Source organism: Urocitellus parryii, chromosome 6, assembly GCF_045843805.1.
Source record: "Urocitellus parryii isolate mUroPar1 chromosome 6, mUroPar1.hap1, whole genome shotgun sequence".
NCBI classification, from domain to species: domain Eukaryota; kingdom Metazoa; phylum Chordata; class Mammalia; order Rodentia; family Sciuridae; genus Urocitellus; species Urocitellus parryii.
Genome location: NC_135536.1, coordinates 161,295,773 through 161,319,338, shown reverse-complemented (window position 1 = coordinate 161,319,338; position 23,566 = coordinate 161,295,773). Strand labels below are relative to the sequence as shown.

General features: G+C 35.1%; 1 protein-coding gene across 1 annotated transcript in view; it reads left to right on the top strand.

The window, feature by feature from the left end:
- Positions 1 to 1,960: 1,960 nt before the first annotated feature.
- Positions 1,961 to 23,566, top strand: part of Macrod2 (mono-ADP ribosylhydrolase 2) — a 1,937,146-nt gene continuing 1,915,540 nt past the window's right edge. Inside the window, exons 1-2 of the mRNA XM_077800161.1 lie at positions 1,961 to 2,210; positions 5,121 to 5,237. Of these exons, the coding sequence (XP_077656287.1) occupies positions 2,165 to 2,210; positions 5,121 to 5,237 (163 nt within the window). The 5' untranslated portion in view covers positions 1,961 to 2,164. The remainder of the gene's footprint in view (positions 2,211 to 5,120; positions 5,238 to 23,566) is intronic.

Here is a 23,566-nt window from a genome sequence, read left to right as displayed (position 1 = left end):
GGAGGACATAATTCAATCCATAGCAAAGGCCACCAGAAAGTCATTGAATGCTTTAGAACAGTGAGATGAAATGATTACATTTCACAAGATAACCCCAGATGTAGAGTAGAGAATGGACAGAAGAAGTGCAAAAGTGGACATAAAGGCTAATGAGGAAGTCTTTGCAGAAATCTTTGCAGTGGTCCAGTTAAATTCAGACTGAGCTTACTGCAATGCTATTGGAAAATAGAGCTATTCTAGATTCATATAGGAGATAAAATTTATCAGAGTTAGCAATTCACTTGATACTAGCATGAAGTTATAACAGACATGAGGGATGGTGTTTAGGTTCTTGGGTTATTCAAGTGAATGGATGATGAAGCCATTCAAAAAGATGGGAAAATGGAAGAGGACAAAGTGGGGAAGGAACGTGAGCTTCATTTGGTACATTTCAGGTACTTTTGAGACAACAAATATTTTTTTTTTTTTTAAAGAGAGAGTGAGAGAGGAGAGAGAGGGAGAGAGGGAGAGAGAGAGAGAGATAGAGAAAGAGAGAGAGAGAGAGAATTTTTAATATTTATTTTCTAGTTCTTGGCGGACACAACATCTTTGTTGGTATGTGGTGCTGAGGATCGAACAGGGGCCGCACGAATGCCAGGCAAGCGCGCTACCGCTTGAGCCACATCCCCAGCCCAACAAATATTTAATAATTAAATATTTAATATATTTTTTAATGATAATGGCATTTTGAAATACTTGCTGTCCAAATACCAGAACCTTAATACAATAAAGGTTTCTCTTCTTTTTCCTGTTAAATATATATTTTTTTAGCCATTGATAGATCTTTATTTTATTTATTTATATGTGGTGCTGAGAATCGAACCCAGTGCCTCACATATGCCAGGCAAATGCGCTACCCTTGAGTCACAACCCCAGTCCAAAGTTCCGGTTCTTTGAGTTGACATGAGAAAAGGGACAATCAATAGTGTAATGTTTCTACATATTACACAAAAAGCACAATTGGAAGGATAAGCCCTAGGCTGGAATACTCACAGTTAACTTTTTGAAGGGAAACTTCCTAACATGATGCACTTTATTGCAGACCTTGCATTTAGCATTTCTAAATAAGAACTAAATATCTTTGGTGGTGCCTGCCTGTAATCCCTGCAGCTCAGGAGACTGAGACAATAGGATTACAGGTTCCAAGCCAGCCTCAGCAACTCAGTGAGGCCCAAAGCAATTCAGACTTATGTTTCTAATACAGTATTTTGGTTGCCTACAACTTCCCAGTTCTTAAAACAGTTCTTAAGACAGCCCAGTTTACCTCTGTCTTTCTAAACTTCATTGAATTACAATGAAATTTGTAATTATTACTTCAAGGTTGGGCAGCTGATTGCGTAAGTTCTTGAACCATTTCTACAATTCTTTCACTTGTTTTGGTCTTATTTGCCCACCCAAAGGAAAGCTTCAGAGCTCGCCCAGAGAGGGCAGTGACAGTGAGCATGGACAATTCCTTTGCACTCACTTTCCTCTCCAGGTTGCATACCTTCCACTTGCTGAGGAGGATTTTGCCCACTGGCTCCTCAGTCACCTGGAGCACTTAGCTTTACAGGCCACGCCCTTTGGTCCTCTCAGAGCGGAGAAGACAGCTAGAAGCACCGCCCCGCTCTGGCGCCTCCAAGACTCTGCTCCACGCTCCGCCCCCGTCGAGAGGTACTACCAGCCCTCTCGCGCCTTTGCTCCGCCCACTCCAGCTCCCCAACGTCCTCGGCGTCGGGCCCGAGCCTGCGCCTGCGCCTGCGCCCTGGGGCCGAAGTCGGGGCGCGCCTTGGCTAGAACGCGGAGAGCGGCGGGCGGTGCAGCCAATGGGAGGCGGCGCTGCCTAGCGGCTGGGAGGCGGGGCCTGCGCGGGTGTTAGGTTAGCGCGAGGCGTGACCTAGTTGACAGGCTCTGAGGTGCTGCTGTGGCGGCGGCCGCCGAACTGAGGCGGGTGGGATCCAAAGCCAAGCGCGGGCTGAGGGAGGAGGGCGGCAACTGGAAAGCGGCGAGCGACGCGGGACGCAGAGCCTTTTTCACTTTTTCCTTCCCGAGTGCCCCCTCCTAACCCTCCCACTACACACACACACCCTGTTTGCCCGTGAGCCTGGGGAACTTGCAGCTTAAAGCCAGCCACCCCCACGGCAACATGTACCCCAGCAACAAGAAGAAAAAGGTGTGGAGAGAGGAGAAAGGTAACCAGCCCGTCGAGTCCTGGGGGGTGCGGGCGGTAGGGGTTGGGGTGGGGGCGGGGGTCAGGCAGTGTGTGCCGCGGCGCCCTCCACTAGAGCTCCCGCCTCGCGCCCTCCGGCCGGTGCCGCCTCCCTCTGGTGTCGGTGTGTACACACGCGCACACCCGTGCGCGCCTCGCCGTGCACGCGCCGCCCCCAGGCACCTGCCGCTCGCGCACGTGTGGGCGCACGCCCCTTTCTACCTCCAGCCGCGCCCGGTCACCTTCTGCCTAGGTGGGGCTGCTCTCGCCTCGCAGGCAGCATGGAATCCCTTGTACCCTTGGCGCGGTACAAGTTTCTGTGAATCCCAACTGGGACTTTGGCACCCCTGGCTGGGGTGTCCCACGGACAAGTGTCCGCTGACAGGCACTCAGGCTGCATTGCCGCTGCGCCTTGGCGCCCCAGAACCCTCATTCATTCCTTCCTCTGCTCTGTCCTTCCTCCACCCCAGACTGGTAAAGAGTCCCCATTTTCAGGTGTTTATCCCCTTTCTAGGTCCCCTTCCCCAGCTGCAGTGTGACTTTTGAAATCTGAAACTCTAGGGGAAACCTGAAAGGAGCATCTTGTCAGTGAGGATAAGCGCTTTAGAGGAGTCTGAATGGGCTTTTCACTCAGCAATATATTTCTGTGTTTTACATCCCCATTCATAGTCTGAAGTTGTTCAGTGCATTGTATGTCACTCAGTGAATGAACCCATCCCTGAATTTTGTGCATATCAAGGCTTAGCCAAATCGGTTAAATTGACAGTAGCATTAATTCCTTTAAGACATACAAGTGTATGGTTCAGTCCCCTCCCTTCGTTTCTCTTTCTTTTCTGTTATCCCAGATTATATTCTGATGTAAAACTTGATACTGGCATTTTTCCCCCTCTCCTTTTTCACCTCTATTCTTTATTTTTTACCTTTCTCACAGATATGTAACAAAAAGTGCTTGTATTGATACTGTAAACTTACATGTTTGGGTGACCGGCTTGAAAATTAGTTTCTTTGATACTAGCTCTTTAAAACTTGTAGATTTTTTTAATTGCAAGTCCTAGCCTTTGAACAGGTGATAGCCAAACGGTGGAGGTGAGAATGAGAATTAAAAAGAATCCTCCATGTAGGGCCTGTTTCCAACAATATATGAGAGAAGGGATAGGAAGATGCCCACCCTCCCAAAGTAACTACCAGGAAGATTTAATGTAACTGTATACACAATTAAAATGTCCTTTAAAATACTGAAAGATTAGAATGTGTGCTATTTAATAATGTTTTCATGATTATGAGCTTGGAGGGCTAAAAATTCTGGTGTCATGGAACAAATGCTGTTGAGAATAAGAGCCTGATATATAAAATGATTTGTTTTTTGCAGTAGTATTTATTTTCCACATATTTTCAATAAGGATGAGCTTTGAAAAATCATTTCTACCCATTTTTATTGATGGTCTTGAAATGTTAGCTTTGTATTATTGATGATGATGAAGGCAAAATAGTGGAGACAGACATTGTTTTCAATAATATGAATCACTGATGAAATTATAGTGAGTACTTAAGAATTATTTTTCTGTTATACTTAAAAATAGTTCCTAAAGTAACAATGTTATAATGGTTCATTCACTTAACAGCTACACAGTTGGACTGATAAGCAGAAATTTCTAAGTCTTTTTAGTGTCTTTTTTTCTCTATTTCTTCTAAAGGAAAAATATAACCAAATTAATATTTTTAAAATAAAGAAGTAGATGCACAAAGAAGGCAATTAAAGTAGTTTTCTCTTATCCAAAACTAAGCTATTTTTTGCATGAAATTTAAAGGGAAGAGTTATGATTTGAAACTTTAATGTATGTTTTATCAACATGTTTGTATTTGGGGTGGGGGGGTGGGGGGGGTGGGGGGGGGAGTTTTCTTGACAATGTAGTGTATTATAATGTTAATAGCATAACCTGACAGTGAAAGTGAACTTTTATTGGTAATGGCCTTGTAGAATCAAGGAATTCTCTTGGTGGCTATCTTTTTTCTTTTTCTTTTTTCTTTTCTTTTTTTTTTTTTGTGAGTGTTTCCATTATTTGTACTTACCTGTCTTCATTTTTTTCCTCTTTTATTTGGTACTGGGAATCTAACCTGGGTTGCTTTACTAGTGAGCTACCTCCCCAGCCCTTTTTGTTTTGAGACCGGGTCTTACTAAGTTGCTAAGTGTCTTGCTAAGTTGCTAAAGCTATCCTTGAACTTGTGATCCTCCTGTCTCAGTCTCCTGAGTTGCTGGGATAAGAGGTGTGTTGCACCACTGTGACTGACTTATCTTACCATTTTAAATTTTACCTACATAAGTATTATTTTGTATGTTTTCAGTTTCATCTTTTGTCCTGTGAACTCAAGGTTAAGGATCACCTTTATATCTAGGGTGTATAAACATATCCCCTGGTAGGTACCAGGCTGTTAGTAAATACTGATTGAAAGAATAAATGATTTTACTTATTTCTTAGACCATCATGAGAGTGTCTTCTTCATCAGGCTTTGTTTTTATTTTTCTTGCTATTATGAGGTTAATTTGACACCTTTTAACACACATTTTGGTGTTCCTTAAGACCATACTAAGGGCTGGGGATGTGGCTCAAGCGGTAGCGCGCTCCCCTGGCATGTGTGCGGCCCGGGTTCGATCCTCAGCACCACATACAAACAAAGATGTTGTGTCCGCTGAAAAACTAAAAATAAATAAATAAATAAATATTAAAAAATCCCCCCCCTCTTTAAAAAAAAGTTACTTTGTTTCTATACAATTATAAAAAAAAAGACCATACTAAGTCTTTGGTTAGTTTAACATGGTTAATATTTAAAGTATAAAATAATTCCAAAGCTTAATAATTAAATACAAATGGAGATTCTGCTTTTATTTTGCAAGAACGTTTACTGAAGATGACCTTAGAGGAGAGACGCAAAGAATACATAAGGGACTATGTTCCTCTCAACACCATTCCATCCTGGAGGGAGGAGATGAAGGGCAAGAACCAAAATGATGGTAAGTTTCTCAGAATATTTTTTAGGTACGAACTGTTCCCATTTATTATGACTCTTGCATGACAGTTGTTGACAGAAATTAATAACATTTAAGAAAGAGATGACATTTTTGTTATTTTGCTGTTTAAATTATGCTTATCATTCAGTTGTTTAGTGTAGGACTGTACCTTAATATAATTTGTGTTTTGAAATATATCATGTTTGTAATATAGTGCTCTTTTTACAGGTACATTTCATTAAAAGAGAAACAATTATTCTGCAGGAGTTTTTAGAGCAAAGGCTGTTTAGAGATGTTGCTCTTGCTCTGGTGGTGTAGCATTTTGAGTTTGCTTTGATTAATTTTATTTTTATTGTGTTCCTTTATTTTAAGGATTGCATATTAATTCAAAGAGTATATTAGGAGGAATAGAGAAAAACCAAGTAGGATTTCACAGAATTTTGAGAATATATGTTTTGGGTGGGGTGATATTATGTCTGCATGTAAAAATTTGTATGACAAAATTTACTCTCAAAGTTTTTGTCATTTGATGAGAGTCTAGATTGTGTTAGAATATAGTGAAGTTTTAAGGATTAAAAAGGTACATGAAAAAATTTCTAAGCAAACATAATAAATTTAGGGATGTTTAACATGCTTACCTCAGAATTAAAACTCACTGGTATTAATAATCTGAATATGAAGTGTAGACCAACAGGGTACTTTTTAGGTGCTTAATAGTTGAGCAACTGTTTTATAAAATGAACTTGGACCATGTTAATTTCATAGATTGTGGTCTTAGATTGATGGAACCATAACAGGTACAAAGTACCTTGTGCCCTGAAAATGAAGACAAACATGGAATTCTATGGACCAAATCTGTGGGGAGAAACATCCAAATTAGGCTTTGGTGTCTGTGAAGAGAATACATGATCAGGCTTTAGATAGGGTTTTGTGTTTTTAGAAGGGCAAAGCATGTAAGGATGGGAGTGAAAAGGGATGGGTTCTTTTAGATCTTATGTTACCTAGAAATGTTTGATATTGGGCAAGTTGGGTAGTGACTCCACCTCAGGTTCTAATAGTAAATACTGATTGAAATAATAAATGATTTTACTTATTTCTTAGATAAAAAACCCAGCCCTTAATGTACTATTTTTTTAAGAGAGAGAAAGAGAGAGAATTTTTTTTTAATATTTATTTTTCAGTTTTTGGTGGACACAACATCTTTATTTGTATGTGATGCTGAGGATTGAACCCAGGCTGCACGCATGCCAGGCGAGTGCGCTACCGCTTGAGCCACATCTCCAGCCCCTTAATGTACTATTTTTATATGTGATAATAACATTGTAGTTCTATTGAAACAACAAAAAAGTGTCATTGGACTAAAGTGTTATTGGACAAGCTGTTTGGGATGTTCACATCTGACCTGTGTCTTAAGTAAATGCAAGTTGTTTTAATAATGGTCTGATTAAAGACACCATTGAAAGAAAAGATAATGCTGTGTAGTGGAAGGAATATAGGGCCAGAAATCAGGGAGATAGAGTTCTGGGTTTTGTCTAACCTTGTACCTCTTCATGTTTGAGTCTCAATGTTTTTTCTTCTTTTGTTTATAAGCAACTGGTATTGAATATTCAGCCATTATATATACATACATGCATATATATATGTATATATATATATATATATATATATATACACACACACACAAACACACACACATATATATATTTGTTTATTTTATTCTTTTTTCTAGTGCTTCATTCATCTGATTATCTTTTTTGGTTCCTAATTTAGCTGGTCAGTTTTTTTTTTAAGGATACAGTACATGATGTTATTTTTAGGAAATCTGTCCTTTCAAGATAGATGTGGAATTCTGTTCTTGCCAAAATAATTGACAAAGCAGCAGTTGATACCCAGGCTGCTTGGCCCTGTGTTGGACTTGCTTACCTCTTCATGGAAGCTTGGCCTTTCTATTGGTTACTTCCATTTAAGAATTCAGCAGGTAATGCTCTGTAGGGTAAAATTGTGCCGTTAGAGAAGTCAGAGTTGGATGTTTTCAGAGAAACCATGTACCAAATAGTGTTCCCCAAATTAGAAAATACACTTAGAATAGCACCTTACATGTTTAGATGCTGTATATTTAATCCTGTCTCTTAGTATGAATTTTATAAGTGATTCATAACTGCTCTATATATTTCATTTTTTTCCCTTAATGCTTTTTTGAACTTGAAGTCCTTCATGGGGAACTAGGTGATGTCATCAATATTGTATTTCTGTTAAACAGTGTTTTATTCTTTCATCTAAAATCCGAAATGTTACTTGTTCCTCTCTTTACGACCTAGAAACTGGTGTCTGGCCTCTCCCAGACACCAGTGAAATGGGATGGCTCATTCTATAAGTAATGTTAATTTCTTTATATTATATACATCTTTCAGGTGTACTTTCTTACTGTAACCTATTTACTGCTTAATTATAACAAAATATTAGTAAAGAGAATCTATTTAGTACTATAATAGTTTAAAAGATTTTTAGGGCTGAGGGTATAGCTGAATGGTAGAACATTTGCCTAGCATGCCTGAGGTCCTGGCACTGGATCTCTAGCCCTAAGGGGAAAAAAAACCCCACTAAAAATATAAATTCAGAGCTAGGCAAATTAGCACATACCTATAGTTCCAGCTATTAGGGAATTGTCTCTGAAGCAGGAAGATCACTTGAGCCCAGGAGCAAAAGTATAAGTGTGTGTGTATATATATTATTTTTTATAAAAAATGATATAGGAACAGTATACATATAGGCATATTTTGAAATGTTTAAAGTCATTGCTTATAATTATGTATATAAGTAGGTATTGATATTTACACAAGTTTAATTTTTAAAATATGATACTTTATTAAAATCTGTCTCTAATTCCTTTTCATTTAGTTCTTAACTTTTAGGAAATGGACAATATTTATTGGGTTAGGAAAGTCTAACAATTTTAAACTCAGTAGTTTTTTTATTATCTTTGTTTTCACAGAAGGTCATTTTGCCTTAATATTCCATGGTTACATGGAAAGTTCTTAAGCTTTTGTTTTAAAATTTTTCCTTTGTTTAGATTTCTTTTAGTTAAAAACTTACTAGCTTATACTAGAAAGTTGAAAAAGAGTGGAGTGGCCAGATGTGTAACAATTTTGATTTTGATTTTAAGTCATCCTTAAAGATTAAAAGGAAACGAAAAATCACTAAATAAGATAAATGTCGATGTTTATATGAAATGGAGGAAGAAAGTGGATGTTGTTTTTTACTTTAATTTATTATTTTGGTAATATTGAAAAGTTATGGATCAGAAGAGAAAAGAATAAGAGGTGATTAGCCTTCCTTCCCCAAAATAGCTCATTACAACATATCATTTGCTTATCGTTCATGTTCATATTTGTCAACTATTATTAGCAAATCTCTGGAGCTGTATGCTTCCAGTTACATCTTTCTCTGTTAGCAATTGGGTAATATTCTATTTCATTTGTCTGTTGGTAGGTTGCAAGAAGTTTTAAGTTTTCTGTTATTCTCTTTGGCTAATACCTGGAATAATATCTTATGTGTAGGTGGGCTTGGTCAGTGTGTTAAATAAGGATGCTTATCTACGAGGGACAATTTTCTATCCCCCAACCAGTTTTAATCATGGGCATTAAAAAATGTATGTATAAAGAGAGTAGGTTAATAAACTTTCATGCATTCACCAACCAATTTCAACAGGGAATACACAGCCAATTTTATTTAATTTATGCCATTGCTCCTTGGATCTTCCTTCCAGACTATTTTGAAGCAAATCATACACACATTTCTATTTTTTATGGTGTGTGTGTGTGTGTATGTGTGTGTGTATAATACATATATATGCATATGGCTGTATCTTTTTTTTTATTGGTTGTTCAAAACATTACAAAGCTCATGACATATCATCTTCCATACATTTGATTCAAGTGGGTTATGAACTCCCATTTTTTACCCCAAATACAAGTTGCAGAATCACATCGGTTATACATCCTCTTTAAAAGACACTTTTTTGTTGTTTCAATAGAACTATAATATTATTATCACATATAAAAATATTACATTAAGGGCTGGGGTTGTAGCTCAATGGTAGAGCGCTTGCCTAGTGTGTGTGAGGCACTGGATTTGATTCTCAGCACCACGTGTAAGTAAGTAAGATAAAGGTCCATTGACAACTAAAAAAACCTAAATTAGTAATTAATATTATTAACTATCTAATTAGTATTTACATTTTCCCTTTGTCTCATAAAGTTTTTTTAACAGTTGATTTATTTGAATCAAAATTTAAACGTTATTGTATTACAATCAATCAATAGTTTTAAGTCACTTTAATTTAGTTAGTTTTCTTCCTATCCTTTTTTTCCCTCTTATTATTTAATACACTAAGCTGTTTGTCCTGCAGAAATTTTCATTTTTTTATTGCTGACTATATCATTGTGGTATCCTTTAGTACATTGTGATGTTTCTCTATTTTTTAGAGTTGATGGTTCTATCCAGAGACTTATTAAGACTTATATTTGAAATTTTTTGAAGAATGCTATGTGGATTATTGTGCATTTTTTTGCATTATATCACAAAGCACATAATGTCTTGAGTATTTCTCTATGGTAATAATATTTATCACTGGATTCAAGTATTGCCAGTCTGCTCTATATAGCTGTAAAGTTTCCTATCATTTTTTTAACCCTAAGTAGTCATTGATAATTGTTACTTAGTTGTTTTATTTTATTAGGGATTTCAAAATAGTGTTTGAATTTTATGTTTCCTTCATTTATTAGTTAGACTTTTATAAGGAGTAATTTTCTCTTATCAGCTCTTTGGTCTTGTAATTCATATACAAAAGGAAGAATAAAAATTTTAGATTTCCCTTATTTACCAGTTTTCAGATTGAGTTGATTCCCTCATATCTTCCCAAGGTGATCAAAGAGTTCTTTCTAAATTTTGATTATCATTTTGAATCTCTATCTCTGTCATTTACCTCTCTCACCTTTACCTTCTCCCTCTCTTTCTCACACATGTTAAGTGAGGTTGCTTCAGTAGTTTACAAAAGGTGTGTTGAAAGTGAACCTTCCATCATAAACACACACACACAAAAATAGTCCCAGGATATAGTAGAAAGACAAGTCATACATAGATATATAAACTGTTGAATGGATAGATAAAATAAAAGATGTCATTGCTTCTTTGTAGTGACAATAGTTTTAGTTTTGGGTTTAACGTTTATGTGTTCTGCTTCCCTTCAGTATTTCCCTGCTAAGCTTCCAATGAATACCACCCAAAGAAGAAATGTTGTTACTCTCTGAATGAAGTAAAGCATTGGCAAAGACTCTGCCAGGCTTATGCTAATATTTGACTGGCAGAGAAAATAACTATGGCTACAATTTAGAATGTCTTTGAAGTCATTATTTTGAATGTTTGAATATCAGTGGGGGAAATAAAATAATACATGATGAGAATGAGTTAGGTGAAAGCCATACAATTACTGTATTCAAGTATGAGAAAATATTTAAAAAATTGTCAATTTAGAAGGAAGCTTCATATTTTATATGCATGTATATATTCATATTTGCTTTATAAGTCATTTGGAGAACACTTAACTATAAAATGTCTGAAAACATGCAGTCTTTGGAAATTTGACTTTCTCTACACTCCATTTTTTTGAGGGGTATGGAAATATTTTGATATACATAGGTTGATTAGAGGCACATTTATAATCCTTTTTTATATTAAGCATTAGCATGATAGCTTAAAAGTTCAGCCTTATTTTTTAAAAAAATTTTTCGTTAAACTAATTTCTGTCTTAACTGTTTCTAATAATCATGGATGACCAAAGAAAACTTCAAACTTCTGAATCTCTCAGTCTATTCACTTTTAGATCTAATTTCAATATAGGTTTTGAATTTTGTGTTATTTTATTTATGTCCCAAGCTAGTTTCTTCTTCTTTTTTTTGGTGGAGGGTACTAGGGATTGAACTCAGGGGCACTCAACCACTTAGCCACATCCCCAGCCCTCTTTTGTATTTTATTTAGAGACAAGGTCTCACTGAATTGCTTAGTGCCTGGCCTTTGCTGAGGCTGGCTTTGAACTAGTGAGCCTCCTGTCTCAGCCTCCCGAGCTGCCCAAGCTAATTTCAGAGTAGGTATTGAATTTTTGTATTTTTTTAACTATGTCCCAAGTTAAAAGTGATATTTAGAAATAATCAAAGAAGGTATATGTTAATCTAATCCTTTTTTAAATACCAGTACATAGTCTAGTATTTTTAGCAACTATTTTTGAATGTCAATATGTTTATTAATCTTCAGGACTTTGGAAATAATATAATCATTTACCCTACAGAATATTACAAAAGAAGGGTGAGGGATCATAAAGATAACAGAAACTTAAAAAATGCGATTAGCGGGCTGAGGTTGTGGCACAGTGGTAGAGCGCTTGCCTAGCACATGTGAGGCGATGGGTTTGATCCTCAGCACCACATAAAAATAAATGAGTAAAATAAAGGCACTGTGTCCATCTACAACTAAAAATACTTTAAAAAAATTCGAATAGCTAAGATAAGGTAAATTCTATTCCATATTTGTAAACTATGTTAACTACATTATTTTATTAAATGTTCGATTGTTGTGTTTTGGAAGACAGAGTGCAATTTAAAATGACTAAACAGTTTGGAAAATGGCTTTAAGAACAGGATGGAATTAAATTAAATAGAGGTAAAAATTGGAAAAGAAAATTTTCTGCTTGATTTGTATAGACCCCTTTTTATATTATCATATTCAGTTTGAGCATTATACTTTAATATAATCTATAGAGTAGAAGTAATATAATCTGTAGAGTAGAAGAAGGCTAAAGGCAAAACATTGCAGCTTCTTGGATACAAATCCTTTATTTTGATAGTTGGTGGTTTTATTTTTCCTTCATAAATAATCTTAAAATGAATTTAATTAAAATTTTGTACTTACTTCGAGTATCTGAGAGCACTCTGTCTTATTCTTTAAACAGTTATGCATAACGTTTCCATTACTTGCAAAGATACACAACTAGAATTTATATTAAAAATAGACATTTTTTTTGTTTTAGAAGTGAAGGTAAAGACTAAAGAATAAAATTCTAATTGGCCTCCATTATCTTCTGGGCTCTTTTCCTCTTTGTCCTCTTAATATATCAATCCCTTTCTTGGCTTTTGCATTTAGCCACACTGTCTTTCTTTCTGTTTCTTGAGTGTGCAGTATTCCCGCACACTACTGAGCCTTAATGTGAAATTTTGCTCACCACTTATCATACTTTCTTAGTTTTATCATGTTTCAGTGCTAAGCCTGAAAGCCCTACTATTCTATGTGAACTCTTCCTTGCTTCCTTACTCTGAAGCAGTATATTATATACTTTCATAAGGCTATCTTCCTTTTCATTGAGTGTTATAGCAATTGGTTTTTATATACTCAGCAATGGGTATATCTCATTAGGATCTGTCTCCTTTATGACACTGTAATTATCTTGAATATAGGACTGTTTCATCTTAACTCTCTTTTTTATCTCTGGCATCTGGCATAGTGCTTGGAATATTGTAGGCACTCAGTGAATATTTGTTGCATGAATTGAATTTGCATAAATTGCATTTACCTGTTGATATTTTTATACAGTATTTTCTTTCTACCTTTCATGTATTGGAAAAATTCACATGGAAATTAAAGGCTTAGAAATTAAGCCAGATGCTTTTTAGTATAGGCAATAAATACTCTGCATTTTTTAAAATATAAGATTGGTTTTATTAAGTTTTAGATTTGATGGGGGCTGGGGTTGTAGCTCAGAGGAAGAGTGCTTGCCTGGCATGCATAGGGCTCTTGGTTTGATCCTCAGCCCACATAAAAACAAAAAAAAGGTATTGTGTTCACCTACAACTAAAAAATAAATGTTAGGGGCTGAGGTTGTGGCTCAGTGGTAGAGAGCTTGCCTTGTACACATGAGTCTCTGGTTTCGATCCTCAGCATCATGTAAAAGTAAATAAATAAAAAATAAAGATATTTAAAAAAAATAAATGTTAAAAAAGTTTTAGATGTGATAAATTTCAAAAAGATTTTACTAAATTATTACATAGATATATAACTAGTTGAGACAAGGATAAGAATTAATGTGTTTTGTGTGTTCTACAGCATTGTATATTGTTATTTTATTATATTTAGTAACTGAACATCATGTTTTCGGCTTCAGCAAGCTTGATTACTAACAGCTTAAGTTAAATGAGTGAAAATGTAGACACTTAAACTTGTTATATATTTTAAATGTGGAATAATAATTTTAAAGTGTTGACATTCTCATTGCATTTGCTTTAGTAGTATTGTTCTTTGAGACATCAATCAACTATAAGAAATTAATTTAATACTAAATCCTAAGTCCTTTACTAAGTTGGTTTGCTTCAAAAAAGACCTTGTCTATAGACAGAATTTGGTCCTCTTTGGAAGAACTAATAAAAAACAATAACTTACAAGAATTTTGAGAATGGTATTTACACTTGAGTATGAAAACATTGAAAAGTTCTGTGTAATGATATTCTTATAGTATTTACAAATACTAAACAAGTGTCAAGTATTTGTGAGGTGTAAAATGGAGAAAAAAAAGATTGTGAATTTTTTGGGAATTCATGAATCACTTTATACTTCTGTTATTTCCCTGCTTTATTCTCCTCTGGGTTTTTTCTTTTTTAATCTATCTATCTATCTGTCTGTCTATCTATCTATTTATTTATTTATTAGTTGTAGTTAGATACAATATCTTTATTTATTTTTATGTGGTGCTGAGGATTGAATCCAGGGCCTTGCCCATGCTAGGCAAGCACTCTACTGCTGAGTCACAACCTCAACCCCTCCTCTGGGTTCTTTTAATTGTTTTCCAAGATTATTTTGACAATGGATAGATAAGATTTATTGTACACTGCATAATCACTGTTATGTAAATTGTCCTTATATTAAACTTGTTTTTGAAATAAAAACAAACCCTAAATATTTTTAATTTTTTGATAAAGATGAATTGCTATTGAGAACAGAAGATGAAAAGTTTTCTATATATTTTTTAGGTCTATAACTTCATATATGTACTATGCTAATTTTATTTTTAACATACTAAATTAATTATATTAATAAATATGGATTTTACTTAAATACATTTGGTCCATGCACACAGATTGAGAGAGATTACAGACTGGTGGTAACCAAAGCCAACATTTTCCCCCCTTTTCTCCCCTCTGACAATATTTCTATGTGAAAGACTCTTCATAATGCCTCTTCTTCTTTCAAATTTATTTATTAATTTCAAATTGACAGATACAGTTGTATGTATCTCATAATGTCTTTGTCTTTCCTGAAATAGTTGTTGTTTATTTTTTTAATTTATTTTTGTGGTGCTGGAACCTCATGCATGCCAAGCTAGTAAATATTATATCACTAAACATACCCTCAATCCTAGTCACTGAATTTCTGTATAAGTGTTCAAAATAAGAATTTACATACAGGTTATTGTCTTATCTAAGTCTTTGATTTGGAAATAGGTTGGGGATTACTGATATAATGAGTATAGATAATGAGTGCAGTTCAACAAAAGTAGCCATGTGCATGCCACAGTAATGGAAAATTGTAGGTCTTTGAACAGAAGTAGTACACAAAGAAACTTTAATTTGATGAGAATAATATTTTTGTGACGATGCATATAATGATTTAGAGTGTAGAAGTTTTCATTTCTTAATATCTTTTCTGTTTCTCCAAAATTACCCACTTACATTTTTTTTTTTTTTTTTTTTTGCTGCAGATTTAGCTGTCCTTTCATACATCAGATTTTTTTTTTCCTTCCCCAGTACTAAGTATTGAACCCAGGGTGCTCTACCACTGAGCTATATCCTGAGCCCTTTTTATTTTTTATTTTGAGACAGGGTCTCCCTGATTTAACCAAGGCTGGTCTTGAATTTGTGATCCTCCTGCTTCAGCCTCCTGAGTTGCTGGGATTACAGGCATGTGCCACCATGCCCAAGTCTGTCATACCTTTTCTTTTCTTTTTTTTTTTTTTAATATTTATTTTATTTATTTAGTTTTCGGCGGACACAACATCTTTGTTGGTATGCGGTGCTGAGGATCGAACCCGGGCCGCACGCATGCCAGGCGAGCGCGCTACCGCTTGAGCCACATCCCCAGCCCCATGTCATACCTTTTCTATGTCTGTTTTTCACATGAGTTCCTCGCTTCATTTCTCTTTGTATCCTTTAATAATTCAGTACATCCTTTCTTGACTAATCTTTGTGCTATTTTTCAGGAGTTCTCCAGCTTCCCAACCCACTCTTATAAGATTCTGAATAATGTACTTTCTTATTGTGGTAAAATATACACAACATAAATTTTGCCATATATTTTTTTTTCAGTATTGGGTAATTGTTTTTACATTTGTAATTCAGTGACATTAAATACAGTTACAGTGTTGTATCTGTTTTCAGAAATTTTTCTCATTCCCAAATGGAAATGTTGTGTCCATGAAACATAACTACCTTTTCTTCCTTCTCTACCAACTCCTGTTACTCTTTTATCTGATGTTTGTTTCAGTCTCTGTAAATTTGTGAGTTCCAAATACCTCATGAAAGTGGAATCATAATAGTCTTTGGCATATTGCATTTAGCATAATGCTTTCTAGATTTATCCACAATGTAACATGTATGAGAATTTTTAATATTTTTTAAGGCTGAATAATATTCCATTGTATGTATATGTAATACTCTGTTTATTCATATGTTGGACATTTTAGTTGTTTCCACCTTTTAGCAGTTGTGAATAATGCTGCTGTGAACACTAGTATACAAGATTTTTTGGGGGGTGTACTAGGGATTGAACTCTGGGGCACTCAATCACTGAGCCACATTTCCAGCCCTGTTTTGTGTTTTACTTAAAGACAGGGTCTTACTGAGTTGCTTAGTGGCTCCCTTTTGCTAAGGCTGGCTTTGAATTTGCGATCCTCCGGCCTCAGTCTCCAGAGCTACTGGGATTATAGGCACCCAGCTATGAGATATTTTTGAGTCTCTATTTTCAGTTCTTTTGGTATATACGTAGAAATGGAATTGCTGGATCATATGGTGATTCCGTGTTTAAATTTTTAAAGAAAGAGTGCCATTTTCCACAGTGGGTGTATCATTTTACATACCATCAGTACACAAGAGATCTAGTTTCTCCATGTTTTTGACTGATACTTGTTGCTTTTGATTGTCTTTACAAAGGCTTTTTGACCATCTGTATGTCTTTGGAGAAATGTCTGTTCAAGTCCTTAGCACATTTAAAAATTTTTTTTTTGTTGAGTTCTGGATATTAATCTCTTATATCGACATGACTTGCAATATATCCCCCCTCCCACATCTGTGGATTGTCTTCACTGTCTTACAGCTGTCCCTTGATTAAAAAGTTTCAAATTTTGATGAAGTGCCTTATTTCACAAGTTGCTTTGAATGTTTTCTGGAAAATCTTAGAGGAAAGGAAAAAAGAGAAGGATTGAGTTGAAGTTAGTCTTCTGTCTCCAAGGATAGTTGGTACAGTCCTAGCTAAGATTGTTATGAGCAAGGAGTGGAAGTAACTTCTTTTTTGGTACTTGTTTCTTTCACTCATGTGTCTCAGTCATATGGCCATATTTAAATGTAAAAGAGACTGAAAATTTTAATATTCCATGCTCAGGAAGAGGATGAAGCTGGAAACTAGTTTTGGTGAATAGTTAAGTTTTATTATACTAAAATACACAGTTTCTTAAACAACCGTATTCTATTGAATCAGCTGTAAGACACTGTTGTTTTATATTCCATTAAGGAAGAGGGAAAAATAAAGCACTGCTAATTAAATGATTGCACTCTGCATTCTTTTGATAAAATTTTATACTTATTTTAAATTTGTTCTCTTTACATATACATGACAGTAGAGTATATTTTGACATATTACACATACACGGAATATAACTTATTTATATTAGAATCCTGTTCTTATTGTACATGATGTAGAGTTTCACTGATTGTGTATTCATATATGAACATAGGAAAGTTATATCTGACTCATTTTACTGTCTTTCCTATTCCCATCCTACTTCCCTTCCCTTTATTCCCCTTTGTCTAATCCAATGAACTTCTACCCTCCCCCCACCCTTGTTTGTGTTAGCATCTGCATATCAGAGAGAACATTTGGCCTTTCATTTTTTGGGGAATTGGCTTATTTCACTTAGCATGATAGTTTCCAGTTCCATCCATTTATCAGCAAATGTCATAATTTCATTTTTTATGGCTGAGAATATTCAATTATGTACGTATACCACATTTTTTTTTATCCATTCATCTATTGAAGGACATCTAGGTTGATTCATAGCTTAACTATTGTGAATCAAGTTTCCATGAACATGGATGTGATTGTGTCACTGTAGTATGCTGATTTGATGTCCTTTGGATATATACCTAGGAGTGGGATAACTGGATCAAATAGTGGGTCCATTCATAGTTTTCTGAGGAATCTCCATACTGCTTTCGATAGTGATTGCACAAATTTGCAGTTCCACCAGCAATGCATGAGTATACCTTTTTCCTCACTTCCTCGTTCACATTTATTGTTATTTATATTCTTGATAATTGCCATTCTGACTGAAGAGAGGTAAAATCTCAGGGTAGTTTTAATTTGCATTTCTATAATTGCTAGGGATATTGAACATTTTTTCATATATTTGTTGACCAGTTGTATTTCTTCCTCTGTGAAGTACCTGTTCAGTTCCTTTGTCTATTTACTGATTGGGTTATTTGTTTTTTTGAGTTCTGTATATATCCTGGAGATTAATCATCTATCTGAGGTGCATGTGGCAAAGATTTTCTCTTATTCTGTAGGTTATCTCTTCATGTTCTTGACTGTTTCCTTTGCCATGAAGAAGCTTTATAGTTTGATACCTTTCCACTTATTGATTTTTTATTTTACTTCTTGCACTTGTAGGAGTCTTGTTGAGGAATTCAGTTCCTAAACTGACATGATAGAGATTTGGGGCCTACTTTTTCTTCTAGTAGGTGCAGGATTTCTGGTCTAATGCCTAGGTTCTTGATCCACTTTGAGTTGAGGTTTGTGCAGGGTGAGAGATAGGGGTGTTAATTTCATTTTTTATATAAGAATTTTTAGTTTTCCCAGCATCTTTTGTTGAAAAGGCTATCATTTCTTCAATGTATGTTTATAGTGCCTTTGTCTACTTTGAGATAACTGTATTTATATTTTTGTCTCTGTATCTTCTATTCCTTTTTTTTTTTTTTTTTTGTACTGGGGATTGAACTTGGGGAATCGACCACTGAGCCACATCCCTAACCCTATTTTGTATTTTATTTAGAGACAGGGTCTCACTGAGTTGCTAAGTGCCTTGCTGTTGCTGAGGCTGGCTTTGAATTTGCAATTTTGCTGTCTCAGCCTCTGGAGTCAGTGGGATTATAGGCGTGTGCCACCATGCCTGGCTTGTGTTTTCTGTTCTGTACCATTGGTCTTCATGTCTGTTTTGGTGCCACGACTCTGCTGTTTTTGTTACTATAGCTCTATAGTATAATTTAAGGTTTGGTATTATGATGCCTCCTGCTTCACATTTCTTGCTAAGGATTGCTTTGGTTATTCTGGGCTTCTTTATTTTTCCAAATGAATTTCATGAGTGCTTTTTCTATTAAAATTTTGTCTTTTAATAAATACAAAGTAAAAAATAAAAAATAAAACTTTGTCTCTTTCAACAAAGGTACAGTAGAAGTCTTAGATTTACTGAGTTATTAATTTTATTATATCCTCTTTGAATATACATTGAAAATATAAGTGAAATAAATTGGTTAAGGTGTTGCTAAAATGTCTTGGCATTCAGAGTTCAATATTTCTGAATTTTTTTCCCCACCTAGTTGTTGATCTTTGTGTTTTCCCACAACATCTTGTTTCTGTGCACTTAGGAGAGTTGATGGTGTAGCATTACTCAAAAATGTACTCTATTTTTTTATCTGGGATTTTCTTTTAAACCACAGATATCTATCTATTGGCGTTTTCTTGATCTTAGCTGGTGGTGTTAATGAAACGTCTTCAGCTAATTATTAGTATTCCTCTTCTTTGCTCATTTTTTTTCCTTTTCTTTTTTCCTGGTGTGCTGGGGATTGAACCCAGGGCCTTGAGCATGCAAGGCAGATACTCCACCAACTGATCTATATCCTCAGTCCCTCAAATGTTGGTTATATTGCCTGAAATGTTGAGAGGTTACAGTTGTTCTGTTATTAGACCAGAAATAATAAATAAGTTCTTCTACAAGCAGAGAAAACTATGTTATCAACAACACAGTACCACCAACTACAAATGCCTTAATAGTACAAAGACACCTTCCAATTTCAGAGATGTTAAAATGTTTTAAAAAGGAGCATCTTAGAATTGAAAATATAGAGTATGTTGAATTTATTTTGGAATTCAGGTTTTTATATCTTAATATTTGGGATGTTTTGTTTCCTTAATGATGCCACGCCTAATATTTTTATACTGTTTGAGTTTTTACAGTAATTACATTTTAGTTTATCATGATATTTAGTTTGGAAAAATGTAATGTGGTGGTAACATGGGTGACTCCAGCTACTTTAAACGTCAAAGGGAACTTTTTGAGGCATTGGCTCAAAGTTATAAGAATTTGATTTTAGAACAATATAGAAAAATTTAGATATTAATTTCTTCTGAATGGTGTCAACTTTGACATTGTATTTTCTGTCATTGGAAGCATGTGTTCCTGGAGGTTTTGGATAAAAATCACTCAGACATAATAAAAGCAATTCATTCACTGGGAGGTGATTGAACAATATATTTTGTAATGTGTCTTGACTATAAAGATTTTTATTCTAAAATAATTTAATTTGGTACTTAGTGGTTTCCCTTTTTCTGATCCCCAGTAATGTATTTTAACAATATTTTCTGTTGGGGATTGAAGCACCTATGAATTTTGTTTCTTTTCTATTTTTTATTGATAGTGAAAGCCTGGCAACTAAATGCAGATCTGCATTCTGTTTCTAATTAAGTGATTAAATACACTGAGCCAAGTCATTCTTTGAAACACTGATTGGCACAGTGGGAGGATAGAGCTAAGGAATGGTATATTTTTCTTTGCAGATTTTACTTGCAAGATATCGTACCTAATTTTCCTTGAAGCACAATCTTCTATCTCTAATTAATAGTTCTGTGGGACTGAAGGTGTGGTTTTATGGTAGAATAGTTGCCTAGCATACAGGAGTCCCTGGGTTCTATTCCCAGCATCACAAAAAGAAGTCCCTTTGTTGGTTTTCTGAGGGCTTAATTGCTAAAAGGGCCACTGTGGATTCTACTTTTAATAATAATAAATGAAATTTTGGGGGAAATGGCCTACTTTTCTATTCTCTTTCCCCTTCTTCCCTCTTTTTAAAATTTTGTTATTGACGTAAAGTTAGTGACCAGACTTTTTGGAATAATTAGTACCTATACAGTTAAGTGAGGAATTCAAACAATTAAGTGAGGAATTCTTCTTTCTCCTTAGTAGTTCAAATGATCATTACTGAGATTCTTACTATACCTTTGGGGAGCAAATTAAATAGTTAGATAAAAGAAAGCCTACTTTTAGGAGGACAAATAGGTAGATATACTTTTTTCTTATTTTTTTCCCATATACCCAAATTTAGATGTCAGATTGTCAAAAGATTTTCTTCTGAGTTGTCTATATGTTGTAACTGTAATACTTCTAACTTAGTTTTGGCTATACATAGCTTGCTAATGGGATTTAAAGAGTGTTGAACTCTATTCATGGTATGCTGTGAGGTGGTTTATGTAGACTTTTATGGAAACAATATGATGAAAGAATGTTGTAACATTCTTCTAAATATTTCTGCATCTCTGTGAGAAAGATATTCCTATATTCTACTGGCACTATTCCTAATAGGCTATATTTTAAAAATAAGTATATGGTATCTCAGTTTGCATATGGATTGGATTCCACTAATTTGGTAATGAAAAAGTGTTTAAAATTTTGAATTTTGTCTATTAATTGGCATTAGCCACTTGATTAAGACTCTGTAATTATTTCTTAAAATGAATTCTAATTATTTACAGATAATTAATTCTAATTATTTATGTAACTTTCCTTTAAATTTTCTTTGTATAAATTAAAAAGTTATTTTAAATATATATTAAAACTAATTATAAATCAATTTTTATGCTAGATATTATTTTATATCGTGTGGTATGATATAAAGGTATTAGAAACCACTTTGAGTGGTCACAACTATACATTTATATCCCTTTGTATTTATAATTTGTTGCATTTTTTTTGATTCTTAAATGAGTGGTTTTATTTTATTTATTTATTCATTTATTTATTTTTAATATATGAAACACCACTTTATTTTTTTTTTTAATTTTTATTGTTGGTTGTTCAAAACATTACATAGTTCTTGACATATCATATTTCACACTTTGATTCAAGTTGGTTATGAACTCCCATTTTTACCCCGTATACAGATTGCAGAATCACATCGGTTACACATCCACTGATTTACATATTGCCATACTAGTGTCTGTTGTATTCTGCTGCCTTTCCTATCCTCTACTATCCCCCCTTCCCTCCCCTCCCCTCCCCTCTTCTCTCTCTACCCCCTCTACTGTAATTCATTTCTCCCCCTTGTTTTTTTTTTCCCCTTTCCCCTCACTTCCTCTTGTATGTAATTTTGTATAACCCTGAGGGTCTCCTTCCATTTCCATGCAATTTCCCTTCTCTCTCCCTTTCCCTCCCACCTCTCATTCCTGTTTAATGTTAATCTTCTTCTCATGCTCTTCCTCCCTATTCTGTTCTTAGTTACTCTCCTTATATCAAAGAAGACATTTGGCATTTGTTTTTTAGGGATTGGCTAGCTTCACTTAGCATAATCTGCTCTAATGCCATCCATTTCCCTGCAAATTCTATGATTTTGTCATTTTTTAATGCAGAGTAATACTCCATTGTGTATAAATGCCACATTTTTTTTATCCATTCGTCTATTGAAGGGCATCTAGGTTGGTTCCACAGTCTTGCTATTGTGAATTGTGCTGCTATGAACATCGATGTAGCAGTGTCCCTGTAGTATGCTCTTTTTAGGTCTTTAGGGAATAGACCTAGAAGAGGAATAGCTGGGTCAAATGGTGGTTCCATTCCCAGCTTTCCAAGAAATCTCCATACTGTTTTCCAAATTGGCTGCACCAATTTGCAGTCCCACCAACAATGTACAAGTGTACCCTTTTCCCCACATCCTCGCCAGCACTTGTTGTTTGACTTCATAATGGCTGCCAATCTTACTGGAGTGAGATGGTATCTTAGGGTGGTTTTGATTTGCATTTCTCTGACTGCTAGAGATGGTGAGCATTTTTTCATGTACTTGTTGATTGATTGTATGTCCTCCTCTGAGAAGTGTCTGTTCAGGTCCTTGGCCCATTTGTTGATTGGGTTATTTGTTATCTTATTGTCTAATTTTTTGAGTTCTTTGTATACTCTGGAAATTAGGGCTCTATCTGAAGTGTGAGGAGTAAAGATTCGTTCCCATGATGTAGGCTCCCTATTTACCTCTCTTATTGTTTCTTTTGCTGAGAAAAAACTTTTTAGTATGAGTAAGTCCCATTTGTTGATTCTAGTTATTAACTCTTGTGCTATGGGTATCCTATTGAGGAATTTGGAGCCCGACCCCACAGTATGTAGATCGTAGCCAACTTTTTCTTCTATCAGACGCCGTGTCTCTGATTTGATATCAAGCTCCTTGATCCATTTTGAGTTAACTTTTGTGCATGGCGAGATAAAGGGATTCAGTTTCATTTTGTTGCATATGGATTTCCAGTTTTCCCAGCACCATTTGTTGAAGATGCTATCCTTCCTCCATTGCATGCTTTTAGTCCCTTTATCAAATATAAGATAGTTGTAATTTTGTGGATTGGTTTCTGTGTCCTCTATTCTGTACCATTGGTCCACCCGCCTGTTTTGGTACCAGTACCATGCTGTTTTTGTTACTATTGCTCTGTAGTATAGTTTGAAGTCTGATATCGCTGTACCACCTGATTCACACTTCCTGCTTAGAGTTGTTTTTGCTATTCTGGGTCTTTTATTTTTCCACATGAATTTCATGATTGCTTTATCTATTTCTACAAGAAATGCCATTGGGATTTTGATTGGCATTGCATTAAACCTATAGAGAACTTTTGGTAATATCGCCATTTTGATGATGTTGGTTCTGCCTATCCAGGGTATATTTTTCCATCTTCTAAGATCTTCTTCTATTTCTCTCTTTAGGGTTCTGTAGTTTTCATTGTAA